Here is a 21,023-nt window from a genome sequence, read left to right as displayed (position 1 = left end):
AGATAAGAAATGATTACACCTGGATGTAGTTTTCCTCCGGCACCTCTTTAAATATGCCGTTTTACTGAATAAATTGAGTTTGCCCACAGGGTGTCAAACTGACCAATTTTGTCCCACTATCAGTATTTGGTCAGTATTTGGTCAGTATTTTTTCTCAGGGGTGGGAGCCAAAACCAGGTTAGGAACAATCAGAGAAAAGGTATAATAGAAACAAGTCACCAATTCTGCATTTATCACCCACTCCTAGTTTTGGCTCCCACTCCTGAGAAAAAATACTGACCGAATACTAACCAAATACTGATAGTGGGGCCGTGGCTTTAACTAAAATCTGGAATGAGCAGAAAAAGTTACAGAAATGTAATTTTGTTCCTTCTTTATTGCATTTCCACAGATCACATTCATTTATAGTAGATTTGTCAAAAGATTTCACAATAAAATCTGCATAGATTATTAATACGACTTCTTAGACCTGATGATACTGGGTTACTAGCTTTGAAAATCCATGGCAGAATGAATAATCTTGAAATACAAGTGAGCGTTTTATGAATTTAGCTAGAACATGACTCATAAAATAATGTTATTAATAGACAGAGAAACTTTCAAAAAGGATTATACAGATTTTCTGACATGGCTTTTCAAAGTAAGTACACTGGCCCCATCAAGACAACTATTTAATAATGTATGCAGTTTATATTGTGAAATCTGGTGACTGGTTCACTTTTAAGAGTTGCTGAAAGCAGTAGGGACAATTCGCAGCATTTCAGGAAAGCACTTATTTATTGAGTCTCCTCATAATATGTTTTTATTTGAATGAATTATATTGTTCTTATATTTTATAGGCACTTTAGCAGGAGTTATAGACTTAGCAGTGGACTGGATGACTGATCTTAAAGAGGGAATATGTCTCAATGGGTTCTGGTACAGTCGTGAACAGTGCTGCTGGCTATCAGATGAGACCACCTTTGATGACCGGGATAAATGCCCTCAGTGGCAGAAATGGTCCGAACTGATGATTGAGAAATCAGAGGTATCCCCTAAGGCACATTTCAGAATTTAATATATTTGCCTTTGACATGAATTATTTACATTTCTGCTCATTATTATGGTATTAAAACAACACCCACACTATGAAGAACTATTTTTTAAGTATCATTCCATTACACCAGCAGTGACATAGCATAATTCCCAGTTACTGTTCTGTTCGCGTTCTCTCTAGCACCATAAAAAGTTCTTGCTTTGTATATTTAAATTAATGAAACTTACTAAACTACAGGATGGCCTATACAAAAACAGAACACTGAGTTTTATGGAAGAGAATGGAAGAAAAGCGCACTTACCACTACAGGGAATGCAAGTCCAAATGGCCGTCTATGATCATTGTGATCACCAGTGAAAACTGCAAAACGCTGCACACTTCAGTTCTCTCCCCGCTATAACTCTTGTACACTTGATACTCAATATGGCTTCAAGTGAACTGATTTCAATGTGTGTTGTTCTGCTGATGTGCGTCTGCTTGGATAATTTTTGCACCAATGTTCTTGGGCTTCTCTTAATCCTCTCCCGGATGTCTGCAACAACAGCAGCAATGGGTGTCTGACCACATAGTTATTTTTAGGACCACACATCCCACTTCCACGCCAAACCATATACTATATTTTTGTTGGAGCAGGATGGTCCATATTTCCTGTGTGTATTTATATGAATCTGTACGTATATAGGTCTCCAGCAATTCTTTGTTGAATCTAATACAACATATTGGACAGACACACATGCAACACTCCTGCCCTACTCAACTCCACACATGCAACACTCCTGCCCTACTCAACTCCACACATGCAACACTCCTGCCCTACTCAACTCCACACATGCAACACTCCTGCCCTACTCAACTCCACACATGCAACACTCCTGCCCTACTCAACTCCACACATGCAACACTCCTGCCCTACTCAACTCCACACATGCAACACTCCTGCCCTACTCAACTCCACACATGCAACACTCCTGCCCTACTCAACTCCTCAAATAGGACTACTTTAATTCTGAAGTCTTCACTGATGGACTAATCTTGTTGTGCCAGAGATGTAGTTTTGCTGTCATTTCAACAGTGGCAGAAAGATTTTTCCTCTATGTGTCAATATGGCTCATTTCAATAGCTAAGCCATCCCCCTCCTCCATCACTAACTACACAGAAGGGGGCTAGCTTAGCTAATGAACAAAGCCATAAATCAGCCTCTTCATCAAAACAGAGAGGGAGGAAATGCTCAGAACAAAAACAGAAGTTACACTTCTAGGACCGCAAGGGGTTCTGACATTAGTCCATTAGTGCAATTTTCAGAATTAAGTATATTAGTATGTTTTATTAATTTATGTTTAAAAACGCAACTTTATCTTGCAGGGCAGCCTCATTGAACAATTCCAGCCCATAAAATAAACATGATTATTTTGTCAGTTTCTTTATCAGCAGAAACCGAACCATCAAGTGACGCACATCAACATGGATGTGATTTATCTGGAGGGGTCAATGTATTGAGAATTCCACAATGAAAGTCCAATTATACAAATTGCCTCTTCAGAGAGGAAGAGGACTAGAACTCTATAGCGCCACCTGTTGGATGCAGCAATCCTAAAAGTCACTATTGATCCTTTAAAGAGCCTTGCCATATGAGTTAGGAGTAATGAAGGTCTGCACTGATAACCTGTGTGAGATTGACTTGCATGTGGTAACCAGAGATTTGAGCTAATAAGTGTAAAATACTTGGTTTGATAACAGAGTAAACAGCATTTTGTTTTTTGAGCCAATTTGTTTTCCTCTCTTAAGACCCTGTAAAAATAACCACAAATCTTCTTAATTTGCCTTGGCAAGTCAGTGCATTCCTGCAATAGTTTATACCACTAAAGTTCATTTTATGCTGTGCAAACCACTGGCTATGCCTCTCATATACATAATTCAGAAACCCCAGACTCCATGACTGACATTTCATTTCTGATCCTTCTTTTTTTGCTGACTTATTAACACATGTAATGACAACACTTTTAGACCCCGATTCATCTAACAGTTTTTACCATAATGGTGGCATAAACCTGTTTGAAATATCGCATTTTTTTGTGTGCAACTTGCAGTTGTGTAAAATGTTGCAACATTTACCATTTGTACACCAATCTCTTCCTGATTTGACAACTTTTTGAACAGTGGGTCGAACTTCACCAGGAGGAGATGTGGTCGAGTACGACCAGAAAAATCATCATAATTTATGAAACACAAACAATCACAACAAACATGCACTCCAGTACCTGACTGCTGAATGAATTTGTCATATTTTACTCCAGTGCACTGTTCATCATGACTGATGTTCAAAATGCCACTTTTGATTAATTGGGGTTTTAATCTATGCCAGCCTTATAAAAGGGACAAGTCAAATATAAATAATAAAACAATACACTTTATTACATTATAAAATAAGAAAAAAATGGTGGTAACAGTATGTCTCTTCAATAGTGTGTCACTAGTGTCACCAGCACATATAATAAGAATCACTGAAATGCAAGACACTTAAATGTAACAGAAATTATAAAGTGAAAACAAAGCATAGAGTTTAAAGTGACACAAAAAGCATAAAGACAGCAAGAGGCGACCTTACAGTACATTCTACTGCTGCTTCTTCTGGAGCAAGTGTTGCCCCAGAAGAAGCGACAGTGAAACGTACATTGCGTTTCTTGCAGAGCATCTAGTGACTGAAGTTAAAGGTACTCCTATTGGCCTTGAAGGTAATTATTCTCAAAAAAAAATAAAACTTTCATATCATCATAATCAGAAGTTGCAACAATAGTCAGCCATTTTTGATACTGTAGATACTTGTCTTTAATCCACAGTCACCCATGATGCCAACAAGTACAAACAGATATTTCTCTACTGTTTAGTATAATGTGTGTTTTGCGGACATTACTGTCCCCATAGTGGCTTCTATAGTTGGTACACCGGTAGTTATACTAATGGCTTTAAAAGTCTCTGTGTGCACAATTCTCTGCCTACTTGAATTAAAACGTAAGAGAAACCTAAACGATATTGGAAAACATTCAAGACTACCTGCATACCAGCTAATTGATAGAAAAGCAAGAATTCTTCTCATTGGATCACCACGTAGTTTAGTGGATGGTTAGCACTTAGGCTGAGTGCCCACGTAGCGTTTTTCAAGCGTTTATGCTGCGGAATTTCCGCAGCATAAACGCTTGTGAAACGTTAGGTAATCCCACCCCATGGTCCCCAAGGGGATTCCGCATGTTCTATGCACATGCTGCGGATTTTTCCGCAGCGTTTATGCAGCGTACAAAAATCCGCAGCATGTCATTTAATTTTGCGGAAGCGCAGCGGAACTCCCGCCATTGACTTGCATTGAGACGGATAGAAACCGCGACTGTACATTTGTACAAGCGGCTTCTATGCGTCTCTATGTGCGGATGGTACCCAGTTCTGGAGGAGAGGAGACTCTCATCCAGACCTGGGTACCATTGTACCTGTAAAAAAAGAATAAAATAACAAATAAAGTTTATATTCACCTGTCCGGCGGCTTCTCTCTGAATGCCGGCATCGCTTGAGGACCTGCGGTGACGTCACAGTCATGTGACCGCAGGCCCTTCACTGCTCTGTCTCGCGATATGCCGGCATCCAGGAACCAGCCAGGAAGCAGCGCTGCAGCCACGCCGGGGCCTCGGGGGTGAGTATAGCTTTATTTGTTTTCATTTTTACGGTTCACACTATGTAAATCCATGCCGTTTGCATGGATTTATACAGTGTGACCTAGTTGTCAAGCACTTTCCAAGTGATGCTATCGCCTGGAAAGCGCTTGTCAATCTGCATGCGGAAACGCATGTGAATCCGCATGTATTCTGCAGGAAAAACGCATGCACAATCTGCATGCGTTTTTTCTGCCAGGGAGATGCAGAAATGCTGCAGAAATTTTCTGCTTCATTTCTGCATCGTGGGCACATAGCCTTAGACAAACTAGTTTTTTTAACATAATAAATTAAATTTGATTTTCAACATATTTTCTATTTTACCATTTTTCAGTGTTACCTTGTTTCCTTAACGCATCATTCTTTATTTCTAATGCTCTGTTGTGGATTACAGTTGTCAAAACTGTCAAGAAAAAGGACAGTGGCTCAGTGGTTAGCATTGTAGCCTACAGCGCTGGGGTCCTTGGTTCAATTCCCCCAAGGACAACATCTGCAAGAAATTTGTATGTTCTCCTGGTGTTTGCGTGGGTTTCCTCTGTACTCCTCCAACACTCTAAAGACATACTGATAAGGAATTTAGATTGTGAGCGCCAATGGGGACAGTGATGACATCTGTAAATTAATGGCGCTATATAAGTGAAGTATCCAGATTGTAATTTGCTAAATGCAAACTCTTTTCAGCCTATGTTTGGCGAACAGAACCTTACTGGTTCCTTATAGATACTTTTTTTTTTTGGGCTATCAGAAATATCTTTTAATTGAGGCCCCTTTCTGTAGGTCACATCCACATCATTATTGTGTAATATATAAGTAGTACTTGTTTGCTTGATATTTCTCCTATGGTCTAGAACATCTTTACGAATATGGCAAATATATACTACTTATGGGATTAAGCTCTGATGTTTGCTTATTATTGATATAAGAAAGCTAATTATCTGCTATTTCTGCTCAAGACTGAATGTGAAATGAGTGAATGTGAGCATACTATTGTGCTGATATATCGATGTAACACACTCGTATTCATATTCACAAACAGCCTATATCCTCACAGTCTCAAGTATCACATTATGCCGAGTCTGAAAAAAGAGGGAGGAACTGAGGGATTTATTAACAGTTTTAATAGTCGATTACAAACCTATAAACACTTGGGCATGCTGGATTTTCATCAAAATTGTCTACTGCTCAATAAACCTTTTAACTCCTTCGCGAACCTGCCTTTGTCCCTGCCTTTGATGCGTGCTCACATGCTGAGCCTGCATCTTTCACCACACTTGATGGCTGATTTTACACACGTAGACAGGAAGCTCCTCATTAATCCCACCTATCGATGTGCCCGTCACATGATCACGGGCGCCGATGGGTTGTTATGACAGACCCTCGTGCTTGTCATCACGATCATCCTGTGAATGCCGGCCTGTGCTGAAGCACTGCTATATAGATCACACGCGATTCGACGATTGTAGCTTCAAGTCTCCTAAGGGGACTATTAATTAAAGTAAAAAAAAAAAGTTTTAAAAAATATTAAAAAAACCCTCTAAAGTTCAATTCACCCCACTTTTGCCCCATTAAAAATAAACGTGATTCGACGATTGAAATTGAATTGAAATTGAATTGAAAAAAAACAACACATATACACTGCTCAAAAAAATAAAGGGAACACTTAAACAACAGAATATAACTCCAAGTAAATCAAACTTCTGTGAAATCAAACTGTCCACTTAGGAAGCAACACTGATTGACAATCAATTTCACATGCTGTTGTGCAAATGGAATAGACAATAGATGGAAATTATTGGCAATTATCAAGACATCCTCAATAAAGGAGGTTTTGCAGGTCGGGACCACAGACCATATCTCAGTACCAATGCTTTCTGGCTGATGTTTTGGTCACTTTTGAATGTTGGTTGTGCTTTCACACTCGTGGTAGCGTGAGACGGACTCTACAACCCACAGAAGTTGCTCAGTTAGTGCAACTCATCCAGGATGGCACATCAATGCGAGCTGTGGCAAGAAGGTTTGCTGTGTCTGTCAGCGTAGTGTCCAGAGGCTGGAGGCGCTACCAGGAGACAGGCCAGTACTCCAGGAGACTTGGAGGGGGCCATAGGAGGGCAACAACCCAGCAGCAGGACCGCTACCTCCACCTTTCTGCAAGGAGGAACAGGAGGAGCACTGCCAGAACCCTGCAAAATGACCTCTAGCAGGCCACAAATGTGCATGTGTCTGCACAAACGGTTAGAAACCGACTCCATGAGGGTGGTATGAGGGCCCGACGTCCACAGATGGGGGTTGTGCTCACAGCCCAACATCGTGCAGGACGCTTGGTATTTGCCACAGAACGCCAGGATTGGCAAAGTCGGCACTGGCACCCTGTGCTCTTCACAGATGAAAGCAGGTTCACACTGAGCACATGTGACAGATGTGACAGAGTCTGGAGATGCTGTGGAGAGTGATCTGCTGCCTGCAACATCCTTCAGCATGACCGGTTTGGCAGTGGGTCAGTAATGGTGTGGGGTGGCATTTCTTTGGAGGGCCGGACAGCCCTCCATGTGCTCGCCAGAGGTAGCCTGACTGCCATTAGGTACCGAGATGAGATCCTCAGATCACTTGTGAGACCATATGCTGGTGCGGTTGGCCCTGGGTTCCTCCTGATGCAGGACAATGCCAGACCTCATGTGGCTGGAGTGTGTCAGCAGTTCTGCAAGATGAAGTCATTGAAGTTATGGACTGGCTCACCCGTTACCCAGACCTAAATCCGATTGAGCACATCTGGGACATCATGTCTCGCTCCATCCACCAACGTTACGTTGCACCACAGACTGTCCAGGAGTTGGCGGATGCTTTAGTCCAGGTCTGGGAGGAGATCCCACAGGAGACCATCCGTAACCTCATCAGGAGCATGCCCAGGTGTTGTAGGGAGGTCAATACAGGCATGTGGAGACCACACACAATACTGAGCCTCATTTTGACTTGTTTTAAGGACATTACATCAAAGTTGGATCAGCCTGTAGTATGTTTTCCTCTTTAATTTTGGGGGTGACTCCAAATCCAGGCCTCCATTGGTTAATAAATTTGATTTCTATTGATGTGTGATTTTGTTGTCAGCACATTCAACTTTGTACAGAACAAAGTATTCAATGAGAATATTTCATTCATTCAGATCTAGGATGTGTTATCTGAGTGTTCCCTTTATTTTTTTGAGCAGTGTATTTAGTATCACTGCGTTCAGAAATCTCAAATGTTTTAAAATATAAAATAAATTAATCTGATTGGTAAACGGCGTAATGAGAAATAAAATCAAAATGCCTGAATTACGTTTTTTTGGTCATTGCAACATTGCAATAAAATGCAATATGAGGCGATCAAAACATCATATTTACCTATGCACAAAAAAGGCATTAAAAAAACTCAGATCCCAAAAAATGAGAATGTTACTGATCTTGGAAAATGGCAAAAATTTTTATGACAAATTTCTGATTTTTTTTCACCACTTAACCCCTTTACAGCCTGTGGTGTATTAGTACGCACCAGGCTGTCACCCCCTGTTCAGCGCGGGCTCCGGCGCTGAGCCCACACTGAACCGGGCACATGTCAGCTGATTATTACAGCTGACATGTGCCCGCAACAGCCGTGGGTGGAATCGTGATCCACCCACGGCTGTTAACATGTTAAATGCCGCTGTCAATCTATGACAGCGGCATTTAACATCACCGCGCCAGAAGCACGTCACTTACCCCACCCATCGGTGACCCCGTCACGTGATCGCGGGTCACCGATGCATGGGCATGACAACCCTGGGTCTGCAGCAGACTCCAGTGGTTGTCATGAGCTGATCGCTATGAGCGCCACCTAGTGGTCGGTGCTCATAGCACAGGAGCATTTCCGCTACATAGAGGTGATCTGCTCATCACCTCTATGTAGCAGAGGCGATCGGACACTTGTTGCTTCTAGTCTCCTATGGAGACCATAGAAGCATGCAAAAAGTGAAAAAAAAATGTTTTTAAAAATATAAAAAAAATTAAAAAAATATAAAAGTTTAAATCACCCCCCTTTTGCTCCATTCAAAATAAAATAATAAAAAAAACACCCCACATACACATATTTGGTATCGCCGCGTTCAGAATCACCCGATCTATCAATATAAAAAAAGAATTAGTCCGATCGGTAAACGGCGTAACAAGAAAAAAATTCTAAACGCCAAAATTAGCTTTTTGGTCGCAGCAACATTGCAATAACGAGCGATAAAAACATCGGATCTACCCCAAAATGGTATCAATAAAATCTTCAGCTCAGCGCACAAAAAATAAGCCCTCACTCTGCCCCAGATCCCGAAAAATGGAGACGCTACTGGTCTTGGAAAATGGCGCAATTTTTTTTTTTTTTAGCAAACTTTGGAATTTTTTTTCACCACTTAAATAAAAAAGAACCTATACATGTTTGGTGTCTACGAACGCGTAATGACCTGGAGAATAATAATGGCAGGTCAGTTTTAGCATTTAGTGAACGTGGTAAAAAAAAATAAAAAAAAAACATCTGTGGTATTTAACTTTTTTTGCAATTTCACCGCACTTGGAATTTTTTTCCCACTTTTGCGTACATGATATGGTAAAACCAGTAATGTCATTCAAAAGTACAACTCATCACGCAAAAAATAAGCCCTCACACGGCCATATTGACCAAAAAAAAAAAACGCTATGGCTCTGGGAACAAGGGGAGCAATGGAAAATCCCAGGGTTGCGAAGGGGTTAAATAAAAAATATATATATGCATGTTTGGTATATGCGTACTCATACTGAACTGGGGAATCATATTGCCAGGTAAGTTTTACAACATATTGAACATGGTAAATAAAAAAAAAAACATTGTGGAATTGCACTTTTTTTGCAATTTCAATGCATTTGGAATTTTTTTCCGATTTTCCAGTACACTATATGGCAAAAAGAATAATGTCATTCAAAAGTACAACCTGTCCCACAAAAAAACAAGCCCCTCCTATGACTATATGGCTGGAAAAATAAAAAATGTATGGCTCTTGGAAGAAAAGGAGGAAAAAATGAAAAAGATATACGCAAAATTGCCCAGGGGTGAAGGGGCATTAGGACTCTTATTTCCATAGTTTGGACAGCATAATCAGGTGTCAGGTTCCTTTGATCTCTAATTGTAATTTCTAATTCCAGCTGAATTCGCATACTTTTCCCTTTCTAGTGCTCCCACCCACCTCTAGATCTAGAATACATACTGTGCCTGTCATAATTTTGCTTCTTGAATTAATGTCTTATTGAAATTTCATATGAATGGGCATGGTATGTTTGACTCTTTGTGTATTTTCTTTCAGGGTGCCAGTGCATATGTTTTAAATTATTTCCTTTATATCATGTGGGCTTTGACCTTCTCCTTTTTGGCGGTGTCCTTGGTTAGAGTCTTTGCCCCTTATGCGTGTGGCTCTGGAATTCCTGAGGTAAGACGCTATGATGTTTTCTCTTATCTCTACGTGTCAGTATGTACCCAGGATTATACTGGAATAACACTGATCAGAAAAAAGGAAAGGACGATCCAGCGTATCAGGCTAGTTTCTAAAAATAAAACATAGCTTTTATTGTCTTTTCCTTTCTTATTTTATGTAAAAAAAAAATGCAATTTTTCAAATGTTGTGAGGACCTGCCACTTTCCATAAGTGTGTGATTTATTTTTTTACCTGGTGTAAGTACCTCCGGTTCTCCTCAATCTGGTGTTCCTATCCCTTCTACATTTCTGGGCTATGACCCATTTTTCATTGTGTATAAATCCAGTATTTTTAACCAACTGGGCACGGTCTTCAAAAAACAACTCCCTTAGAGAAGAGTTGTTGACCACGACCACTTAACTATCAATACTAGATTTAGATTTAGGGAAGAGGAGGCCATATCTCAGGAATGGAGAGGCACAGAAAGATAAAACGATAAAAAGAAACCAAAAAGAAATCTGGAGAACAACATTGACATCAAGTAAAAACAAATGTAAAAGCATTGCATATTTATGTCAAGTGACAGGTCCTCTTTAAACCTACACTGATTACAATGGTGAAGAAGACACCTAACCAGTCTTGAAAGTTCATCTTTTCAGTCAGCTATTAAAAAATAATAACCACTGAGGATTCCCATTTTTTAATGTTGGTCTCAAAATATGTCAGCATAGTTTTATGTTATATTTTATACACTAGATATTTAAAAAAAATAAACATGCTCTACAGGTGAGTTTGATGCTTGCTTTCTACGCATCAGACATGGAAATTACATTTTATTTAAGGAACGGAAAACTTTGGAGAGAAATGGGAGACTTGACACCTGTGTCTATGAAGAAGTTAACTGAAAAGCTAATGTAACTTTAAATGGTGTCATGTGTGCTACAAAATTCTAGTTTTATAGTGAAATGAAGCTCAGAACCACAATTTGTAGCCCATTATATTTAAAGCCGATTCCTTGGTTCATTTTGCACATGCTGCTTGTCTTTGGAAACAGGACCCTATAGAATTATAACTTATTTGGCATTGTGTAAAGAAGGAGCAAAGAAATATACAGTGCTAAGCATGAATGAGTACACGCTCTTTGAAAAGCAAGATTTTAATTAATATCTCACTGAATGCCCCACATAAGGACACTGCCACCATCATATTTCATTGTAAAGACCATACAGTTAGAAAAATTAATTTAGATAAATGCATGGTGCCTACAGTGAAACATGGTGGTGCACTATCCTTATGTGTGGCTGCGTGAGGCCTACTGATGTCGGGGAACTACATTTCGTTGATGGTATCATGAATTCACAGATGTACTGTTTTATATTGAAAAAGATGCTACCATCACCTTGATAGATGTGCACTTTTCCAACATCACAGTCAACCAAAACACACATCTGTTGCATTTCTGTGGTCGAACAAGTTGATTGGTGGGAAAGTATGTCTCCTGATCTGAACCCAACCGAAAAACCTATAGGTAATTCTGAAGAGACAAGTTGATCATTATTCTCCATTCAGCATCCAGGCTCTAAAAGAGGTCATTCTTGAAGAATGGAAAGACATAGATGTTGCAACTTGCAAAACGTCAGCAACTTGTTCATTCCGCATAGAAGACTTGGTGCTGTTCATGAAAATCAAGGACAGCAAAATATACAAAATACTAGATGTTGTAGTTTTTGTTGTGGGTTGTATTCATTTTTGCATCAACTAATTTGAGTAAAACTGAAGATTTTGTAAAGAAAGTTGCACTATTAATCTTACTGTCATGTTATGGGTTAAAAAATGTTCAATGAATCTCAGTCTTGTCAAAGTTTTGGAAATTGTTCTTGTATTCAGTGAAATATTGATTCAAATTTTACTTTTCAAAGGGGGTGCACTCATTTATGCTGAGCACTGTATATATTTTAGCTCAAGCAACACAATTTGTATAGATAGAATATGGTACATTTTATATATTTTTAGTGTTCCTCCTCAGATACCTTATTAACTGTCTAAAACTAGATAACATAACGCTGTACTAAGGCCTTCATATACATTCGAGTAAAGTTGGTCTGACCTGACAATATTGTTAGCATTGGCGGACAATATTTAGGTTCTCACACACATTAGACTACTTGTCAGGGTTCCTATTGTCTTTCTGCAGTTTGACCTTTAGTGGCTGCTATTGTTCACTTTGATAATTGTGCTACATTTCCTCTTCTTACCACTGGAAACTGCTGTTGTGTTCTGCAATTACCCTTTACTAAGATGGCAGACTCTGAACATGTGGAAGCCATGTTTCTTCCTGTTTGGGCCTACTTAAAACCACATGGATCTCTCACTCATTGCTTGAGTATTATGTCTAGCTGTTAGTGTAGTTCCAGTCTCCAGCTCCTGAACTTTCTTATGAAGTCTGTTCTCACTTATCTCCAGATTGTTTCCTATAACTCCTTTTGCTACCTCCAAGAACTTCTCCTATCGCTTGCTGTTTCTTGCTTGTGCTCCTCCGGCCACTGGATTCCAGCAGTGCTACACCAGTATCATGGCAGGATACTCAAGCCATGAGTGAGAGATCCATATAGCTTTAAGTAGGTCCATGCAGGAAACAAGATGGAATCCACTGGTTTAGAATCAGCCATCATAAAGTAAGTAAAGGGCAATTGCAGAACAGAACAGCAGCCTCTATTGGTAAGGAGTGTTACCGCAGCACAATTATCAAGGTGAACAATAGCAGCCACTAGTTGTCAAACTGTAGAAGGACAACAGGAATCCTGACACTAATATAAGCTAAACCCACTGACTATAATGGGTTTCAGGTGACAGTCCAACATGTATGGGGGCCCCAGTTAATTGGTTATTGGGGAAGATGACAATTAGGCTGACAATCCCTGCATGTGTCCCAGCTGTCTAACAGTCGTGACACATGCAGCCATGGCGGCTCAAGCATAATTGTGCTCGAGCACGCCGAAAATACTCGGGCAGCACCCGAGCATGCTCAGTGAAAGGGTTAACCGAGCACGCTCGCTCAACACTGCTGCCGATCAGCTTGTTTTCCCAGAGATACGCTGCTGCCAGACATGGTCTGGTGATGGATTTTTTATAGAGAACACACATAGCACTCAATTGAACAAGTGCACCTGTTTATGGGAGAGCCGGCCAAGATGTCTGCCAGCTGATCAAACAGCCATATAATGTGTATGGTGTGCTTAAGGTTTACAGAGGAATCCCATTTCTTCCTTGACAGACGATGCATTCAGAGAAATAAGAAGCTGCCAGAACAGTCTGGCAGCGAATCTCTCATAAAGAGCACAGTAGTTGTATGTTCCTGTGCATGGGCTAGTCAGGGAACGTAGCTGTTGTATAAACGATCATTTGTCCTACAACTCTCTAATGTTTATAGGGGCCTTTGTTTCGTATTAGTTTGTGTGAGGTTTGCCCACAATAAGAAAGATGCCTGATTTTTTTTTCTTGACGGAGCTCCACACTTTTCTATTGGCTAAGTCTGATATGGCACTTCACCCCCACTTTTATTCTTTCTAAATTTTACTAATCTTCAGAATGACAAACTAGAACCGTAGACTCTATGTTAAGAAATTTTATAATAAAATAAATGATGATTCTTTTGTGCTGTATATATAGTCTTCTTGTAAAAAGGCTTCAGATTCAAATGATCAAATGTGACTTTCTTTTCTAAATGTCCACCATATACATTCAGTCTAAAGGTTTTTCTTCTCTTATATTCTAGATAAAAACCATCCTCAGTGGTTTCATAATAAGAGGTTACCTAGGAAAGTGGACACTGTTGATAAAAACAGTGACTTTAGTGCTAGTGGTGTCTTCAGGACTAAGTCTCGGAAAAGAGGGACCTTCAGTGCATGTGGCATGCTGCTGTGGCAACCTATTCAGCAGCCTGTTGTCCAAGTACAGCAAGAATGAAGGGAAGAGGAGGGAAGTAAGTAAATTAACCTGAAGAAGTATGTTACCTAATCTATATACTAATATGCCATTTTTTTAAAACCTACAATATTTATGTTACAGGTACTCTCAGCAGCAGCGGCAGTGGGAGTCTCTGTTGCTTTTGGAGCCCCAATTGGTGGTGTGCTTTTCAGTTTGGAAGAGGTATTCATTAGAATAAAGTTACTCCTTTGGACTTTACAGATTATGTGTTAATATAAAAGTCTATAAAACAAATTATTTTAGGCGCTCTAATTCCAACTATTTAGGATCAGATCAAAACTATTTAGAAATTTACAATATAATAATACTAAAATATAATGTATGAGCATTGTACAAATTATGAGATCTTCTCTATTCACTCATTGGCAGTTACATGGTCTGCACTGTCATTGATGCAAATATTTTAAATGTTACACTTGAAATGTCACCCCACCGTTGACTAATGATTACTGAGCATACATAAATATTTCTAACCCCATTTTGTAAAATCATAAAAATGGCTAAGGATACCATATTTATAGTAGTATGGTTTGCCTGTTCCCTATAAAGCTGGAGAAGTTAAAGGGGTTGCTCGTTAACTTAACCCCCCCCCCCCAGAGTAGTGTGAAATGAGAAAAAGTAGAAATACTCACCTTACCAATTCTCCACTGCTCCAGTTCAGACACTTGGAGAGGTCCCCTGCCAGTCTCTGTATTTTCTGTTCTGTATGGACAGACATGTGACCATTGTAGCCAATCGCTGGCCACAGTGAAGACTAACATGTCCCTGCTACATTGAGTGTTTGGCTGCTGCATTCAAATGTCTGTCCAGATGGAGCAGTAAAAACAAAAACTGGCAGGGGACCTGGGAACCATGTGAATGGGATGGCAGGGTATCTGTTGGGTGAATGATACTTATTTTTAGAGATGAGCGGATCGATCCACGGAGGATCGACTTCGAGTTTAATTTGAACATTTTGAGATTTGATTCATGGTTCATAAAAAAAAAAGAACTTACTTGTCACCATGTCCCACACTGCTGAAGGATTTGAGAGAGGACTAGATTCATTTTGCATTGCTGAATGGGGTAATGCCCTGCAGCTATGACATCTTACGGATTAATATACCTTGTACACTGGTGGCAAGTACTGGGACAATCACAGATCAGCAGTTCTTAATGATGCACAATTTGTATGGATTGTACGTCAGTGTGTACGGAGTCACTTTCCATCACCAGAGTCACTAGGTAAGTCTCTCTCTTCTGTAGAGTATAAGCTCTTATGGTCAACAGGGTTCGCTCTCTCCTGTAGAGTGTAAGCTGTTACAGTCAGTGGGGTCCTCACCCATAAAGCGTAATTTCTTATGGCCAGTGGGTTTTTCACTCTCTCTCCTCTCCCCATGTGTATATTCCGAGTAATTACATGCTGTCCAGTATTGAGATTCATGCTAATTTATACTCTGCAAAACAAATTTTTGGAGAAAATTCAGAGAAGTCAGTTAATTCGAATTTCAAAAGATCCGCTCATCTCTAATTATTATATTATTTTAATATTTTATACCACTGTGAGAACATTTTAATGCATCCAAGTTTTTAATACACCATATTTTGACTTATTTTTGTTTGTAGAAGGGTCAACACACCATTTTTAAGTAGGTCTAGATGCTTTAAAAGTATGAGTTATATTTTTCAACAAGACAATATGTGATACCATATATTAATAAAATAGGTAAAATGTAATCAGCTGAATTCATGGTAATTCATTTTCCCTTTTCCTAATGCAACATAGCATTTAATTAGACGACATGAGTAAAAATATATCTCATTTTTAAAATAACGAGGAGAATGTTTGTTTACTTTTGCTCATTACTAAAATTTGCCTTTTTTTGTAGGTCAGTTACTATTTTCCTCTAAAAACCCTGTGGCGTTCCTTCTTTGCTGCTCTCGTGGCTGCATTTACTCTGAGATCAATTAACCCATTCGGGAACAGTCGTCTGGTTCTCTTTTATGTCGAATACCATACTCCTTGGTACATGGCTGAGCTATTTCCTTTTATTCTTCTTGGTGTGTTTGGAGGACTGTGGGGAACCCTCTTTATTCGTTGTAACATTGCTTGGTGTCGCAGGCGTAAGACCACCAGCCTTGGCAAGTACCCAGTCCTGGAAGTTATTGCTGTCACAGCCATTACGGCCATTATAGCTTACCCAAACCCATATACACGAAGAAGCACAAGTGAACTCATCTCTGAGCTGTTCAATGACTGTGGAGCACTCGAGTCTTCTCAACTCTGTGATTACATTAATGATATCAACATGACCAGGCCGGTGGATGACATCCCGGATCGACCAGCTGGCCCAGGAGTTTACACTGCAATGTGGCAATTAGCCCTAGCTCTTGTTTTTAAAATTATAATCACTATTTTTACATTTGGTATGAAGGTAAGTGTACTAGATAATGTTTTTTTTTACATGGCTTTTACTTTTATGATAGTTGTAGGGTCTTAAAATCAGTGAAATCCATACAAATCTATCTTCGTATAGTGAAGGTCCAGAGGGAAAATTTTATCAGTAAAGGCATAGCAAGAAATTTGGGATATTTAAAGTTTAGTATCGTATGAATGAAGCCCCAAATTAAGGAAGACATCAAATAATTTACTTAATTTGAGGTCTGATTGGATTGAGACTCTAAATTCACACACATCACGTTTTGTATGTCAATTATCTTAATGAAATACATGTTGTTGTAAAAGTCTGTATTCCTAAATGGAAAACAGCACAAAGGCAGCGGCTTTATAGAAAAAAGACAAAAAGCTTTATTGCTCATTAGCATTGTATGAACATTACTTACTGCCTTGGAGAATTAATACAATCACTAAAGTCTTTTTAATGATGTCTCCTGTTCAGCGCCTTCAAATCTTACCATGGTATAAATCAGACTGCAATAAAAAATACATCAAGCTCAAAAGATATACTGAAACAAACTCTGGAGATGACAATCAATTAGTAATGTAAACTCAAATGTATAATATATCAGTATAACATCCCATTTAACCCTATGGACAAACAACACATCTTTAGCTGTTCAACTCAACAAGCCCTTCAAGTAAGACATTTGATGGGTCTACACATCTAATAAGAGCCATGTCCCTCTTTTTTTTAACCCATGCATATTGTGACCCTCCTTACTAATTTTTGTAAACTAGTATTTTCATTTAAGGTGTGCACATAATTGTTCTTAAGGGTGTCTTTTTCACAGTTAAAGGGGTTATCATTGGCTATTTAATTTTTTACTATGTGCCAAAGAACTAATAGGCAGGTAGTTGCTAACTATCTGCCTGTTGTGCCCGGCGCCAGTCTCCGTCGACAGAGTGGTCACAAACCGATTCAGTAGCTTCCACTGATGTCCCATCAATAGGGCAGCGGCTTCTCTTCCTCTCTGCACCGGTGACAGGACGTGACTGCTGATGTCATTGACATTGAAAGGCAGCTCCCTGCTGCCTAACTGCGGGGAGCCAGCTGTCAATCAGCATGACGTTGGCTGTTGACATGGAGCAGCCAAATCACCGGTGGGAGTTTTAGAACAGGCAGGTGGTTAGCACTACCTGCCTGTTAGTTTTTAAGCCCATAGGAAAAAAAATAGTCCTGGACAACCCCTTCAAGTTTTATGTTGGTTATTGGACATAAAAGGTATTTTGTTTCTACAGTACTGGCATAAGGGATATGTGAGGTGTCGGCTACTTAACCGCTACCATTTCCCTAGACTTATTTTTATTATCTAAAGCATACCTGTCCTTTTACAGAAAATCTCTAGAAAAGCCTGGTCTTAGTAACACCACCAACAAATTGAAATTGCTTTTAGGGCATATAACATTCTAATACCATTCCAAAAACTGCCTCAAGTCTTTGAAATTTGCCATCCTGTTTAATTTCTTGGGCAAATCCTCTGCATAAGCTTCCTACCAGCACTATAGGTTCTGAAACTTAATTTTTCTCACTTTTCAGCATGTGTTTCTCTTGCCAATACCCAGTAGCTTGCCCGCCTTGAACTGAAAGCCCACTTCTCTGTTATGCATGCATGCAGTTCTTCCAGACAGAACAGAAGGAGCACAGAGAAAATAAAATCACACCTACTTAAAATCATCCATCTCAGTGTGTCTGCTGCTAGAGACAGATCATCCGTTACTATAGGCAGTGGACAGCAAGTAAGACAAAAGAAAGATATAGTAGCTGGCAACTAGGAGACATTACAGGGGTAAGACAGCATAGTTCTTAAATAAAGCAGATTATTACTCAGCACATTATTAAGTTGTTGGAAGTTACGCTGAACATTAAAGAGTCTTCCCGAGCACATAGGGGATGAATTTCAGATTGCTGGGAGCCCCACCAATCACCAGAATGGGGGTTCGAATTCAGCAGCACATAAAATAAAAACATAGGCCCCAATTCATTGAAGTTGATGTTTTGTTATACCAGTTTTAATGGGGGGCGTGAAGGAATAAGTTGCACCAAATTCATTCGAGAGACACACACCACTTAATGAATTTGGCACATCTTATCAGTGGTGTGCGCCTCCATGTGCCTCTCCACAAATATTATTCCAGTCGATGACTGGAGTAAGATTTCTGGCATAAAAAACACTGCCACTTTAGATGAATTTGATTAACTGGCATTGCCACGCCCTGTACCTCCTTGACTCCTCCCAAGGTCCACCCATTTTGGCGGAGCTGGCATGAGAACACCAAAAGTCGCAAAATGTTTGAGCAACTTGGTGTTATGCAAAAGTTTGCAACTTTTTTTTTTATACCAGTTTTCTGGCGTTAGCACTTTGATTAATCGGGACCATAAAGTAAATAATAAAGTACTTTTATTTTCAAAAGATCTATCTACAGTACAGACCAAAAGTTTGGACACACCTTCTCATTTAAAGATTTTTCTGTGTTTTCATGACTTTGAATATTGTACATTCACACTCTTGGCATTCTCTTGATGAGCTTCAAGAGGTAGTCACCGGAAATGGTTTTCACTTCACAGGTGTGCCCTGTCAGGTTTAATAAGTGCGATCTCTTGCCTTATAAATGGGGTTGGGACCATCAGTTGTGTTGTGCAGAAGTCTGGTGGATACACAGCTGATAGTCCTACTGAATAGACTGTTAGAATTTGTATTATGGCAAGAAAAAAGCAGCTAAGTAAAGAAAAACGAGTGGCCATCATTACTTTAAGAAATGAAGGTCAGTCAGTCCGAAAAATTGGGAAAACTTTGAAAGTGTCCCCAAGTGCAGTTGCAAAAACCATCAAGCGCTACAAAGAAACTGGCTCACATGAGGACCGCCCCAGGAAAGAAAGACCAAGAGTCACCTCTGCTTCTGAGGATAAGATTATCCGAGTCACCAGCCTCAGAAATCGCAGGTTAACGGCAGCTCAGATTAGAGACCAGGTCAATGCCACACAGAGTTCTAGCAGCAGACACATCTCTACAACAACTGTTAAGAGGAGACTTTGTGCTGCAGGCCTTCATGGTAATATAGCTGCTAGGAAACCACTGCTAAGGACAGGCAACAAGCAGAAGAGACTTGTTTGGGCTAAAGAACACAAGGAATGGACATTAGACCAGTGGAAATCTGTGCTTTGGTCTGATGAGTCCAAATTTGAGATCTTTGGTTCCAACCACCATGTCTTTGTGCGGCGCAGAAAAGGTGAACGGATGGACTCTACATGCCTGGTTCCCACCGTGAAGCATGGAGGAGGAGGTGTGATGGTGTGGGGGTGCTTTGCTGGTGACACTGTTGGGGATTTATTCAAAATTGAAGGCAAATTGAACCAGCATGGCTACCGCAACATCTTGAAGCGGCATGCTGTTCCATCCGGTTTGTGTTTAGTTGGACCATCATTTATTTTTCAACAGGACAATGACCCCAAACACACCTCCAGGCTGTGTAAGGGCTATTTGACCAAGTAGGAGAGTGATGGGGTGCTATGCCAGATGACCTGGCCTCCACAGTCACCAGACCTGAACCCAATCGAGATGGTTTGGGGTGAGCTGGACCACAGAGTGAAGGCAAAAGGGCCAACAAGTGCTAAGCATCTCTGGGAACTCCTTCAAGATTGTTGGAAGACCATTTCCGGTGACTACCTCTTGAAGCTCATCAAGAGAATGCCAAGAGTGTGCAAAGCAGTCATCAAAGCAAAAGGTGGCTACTTTGAAGAACCTAGAATATAAGACATATTTTCAGTTGTTTCACACTTTTTTGTTAAGTATATAATTCCACATGTGTTAATTCATAGTTTTGATGCCTTCAGTGTGAATGTACAATTTTCATAGTCATGAAAATACAGAAAAATCTTTAAATGCAAAGGTGTGTCCAAACTTTTGGTCTGTACTGTATCTAATGTGGTTCTTGTGAACTATAGATTTATTATTGTCAGCCTTTAACTTTATTGACTATAATACAGTAACTGACTTAAACTAAAGTATCAGTAGAAAACTTCCTAGGTTCCTAGGTGAACGCATCCTCTTATGGTATCAACTGAGCAAGCCATTATGTCGTAACATCGCCTAATAAATCCGCCCAGTCCCCATGTTCCTTCTAGTAAATTTGCTTCTTGGTAGAGATCAATTATTCAGCCTGTTTTTGCATCAAGGACACGTTCTCCTTTATATTAGCCTATAGACTTTTTGCAGGTGTCTTTCCTGTTTCATGAATATTTACAAGCTGTTTTAATAAGTGAGACCACCAAGAGTCTCAGCCCTAGAAGGTCGCCTCGGAGCACTTCTCTAAATATTTGAAGAACCTAGAATAATTATAAAAAAAATCCATGACACAGTAAGTCTTTTATTGAAGGCATTTTGTGCATACATGTTCCCTATCCAACAATCTGCCATACAGGGA

At 39.9% G+C, this 21,023-nt stretch overlaps 1 protein-coding gene across 1 annotated transcript in view; it reads left to right on the top strand.

Moving 5' to 3' along the window:
* Positions 1 to 21,023, top strand: part of CLCN4 (chloride voltage-gated channel 4) — a 63,611-nt gene that overhangs the window by 20,648 nt on the left and 21,940 nt on the right. The window contains exons 5-9 of the mRNA XM_073667313.1: positions 840 to 1,027; positions 10,067 to 10,189; positions 13,950 to 14,156; positions 14,243 to 14,323; positions 16,030 to 16,575. Of these exons, the coding sequence (XP_073523414.1) occupies positions 840 to 1,027; positions 10,067 to 10,189; positions 13,950 to 14,156; positions 14,243 to 14,323; positions 16,030 to 16,575 (1,145 nt within the window). The remainder of the gene's footprint in view (positions 1 to 839; positions 1,028 to 10,066; positions 10,190 to 13,949; positions 14,157 to 14,242; positions 14,324 to 16,029; positions 16,576 to 21,023) is intronic.

Source organism: Phyllobates terribilis, unplaced genomic scaffold (genome assembly GCF_046119375.1).
Source record: "Phyllobates terribilis strain yellow unplaced genomic scaffold, ASM4611937v1 Scaffold_2__4_contigs__length_985480577, whole genome shotgun sequence".
Classification (NCBI taxonomy): Eukaryota; Metazoa; Chordata; class Amphibia; order Anura; family Dendrobatidae; genus Phyllobates; species Phyllobates terribilis.
Note: the sequence above shows the minus strand (reverse complement) of the source record. Positions and strands in the feature narration are given on the sequence as shown.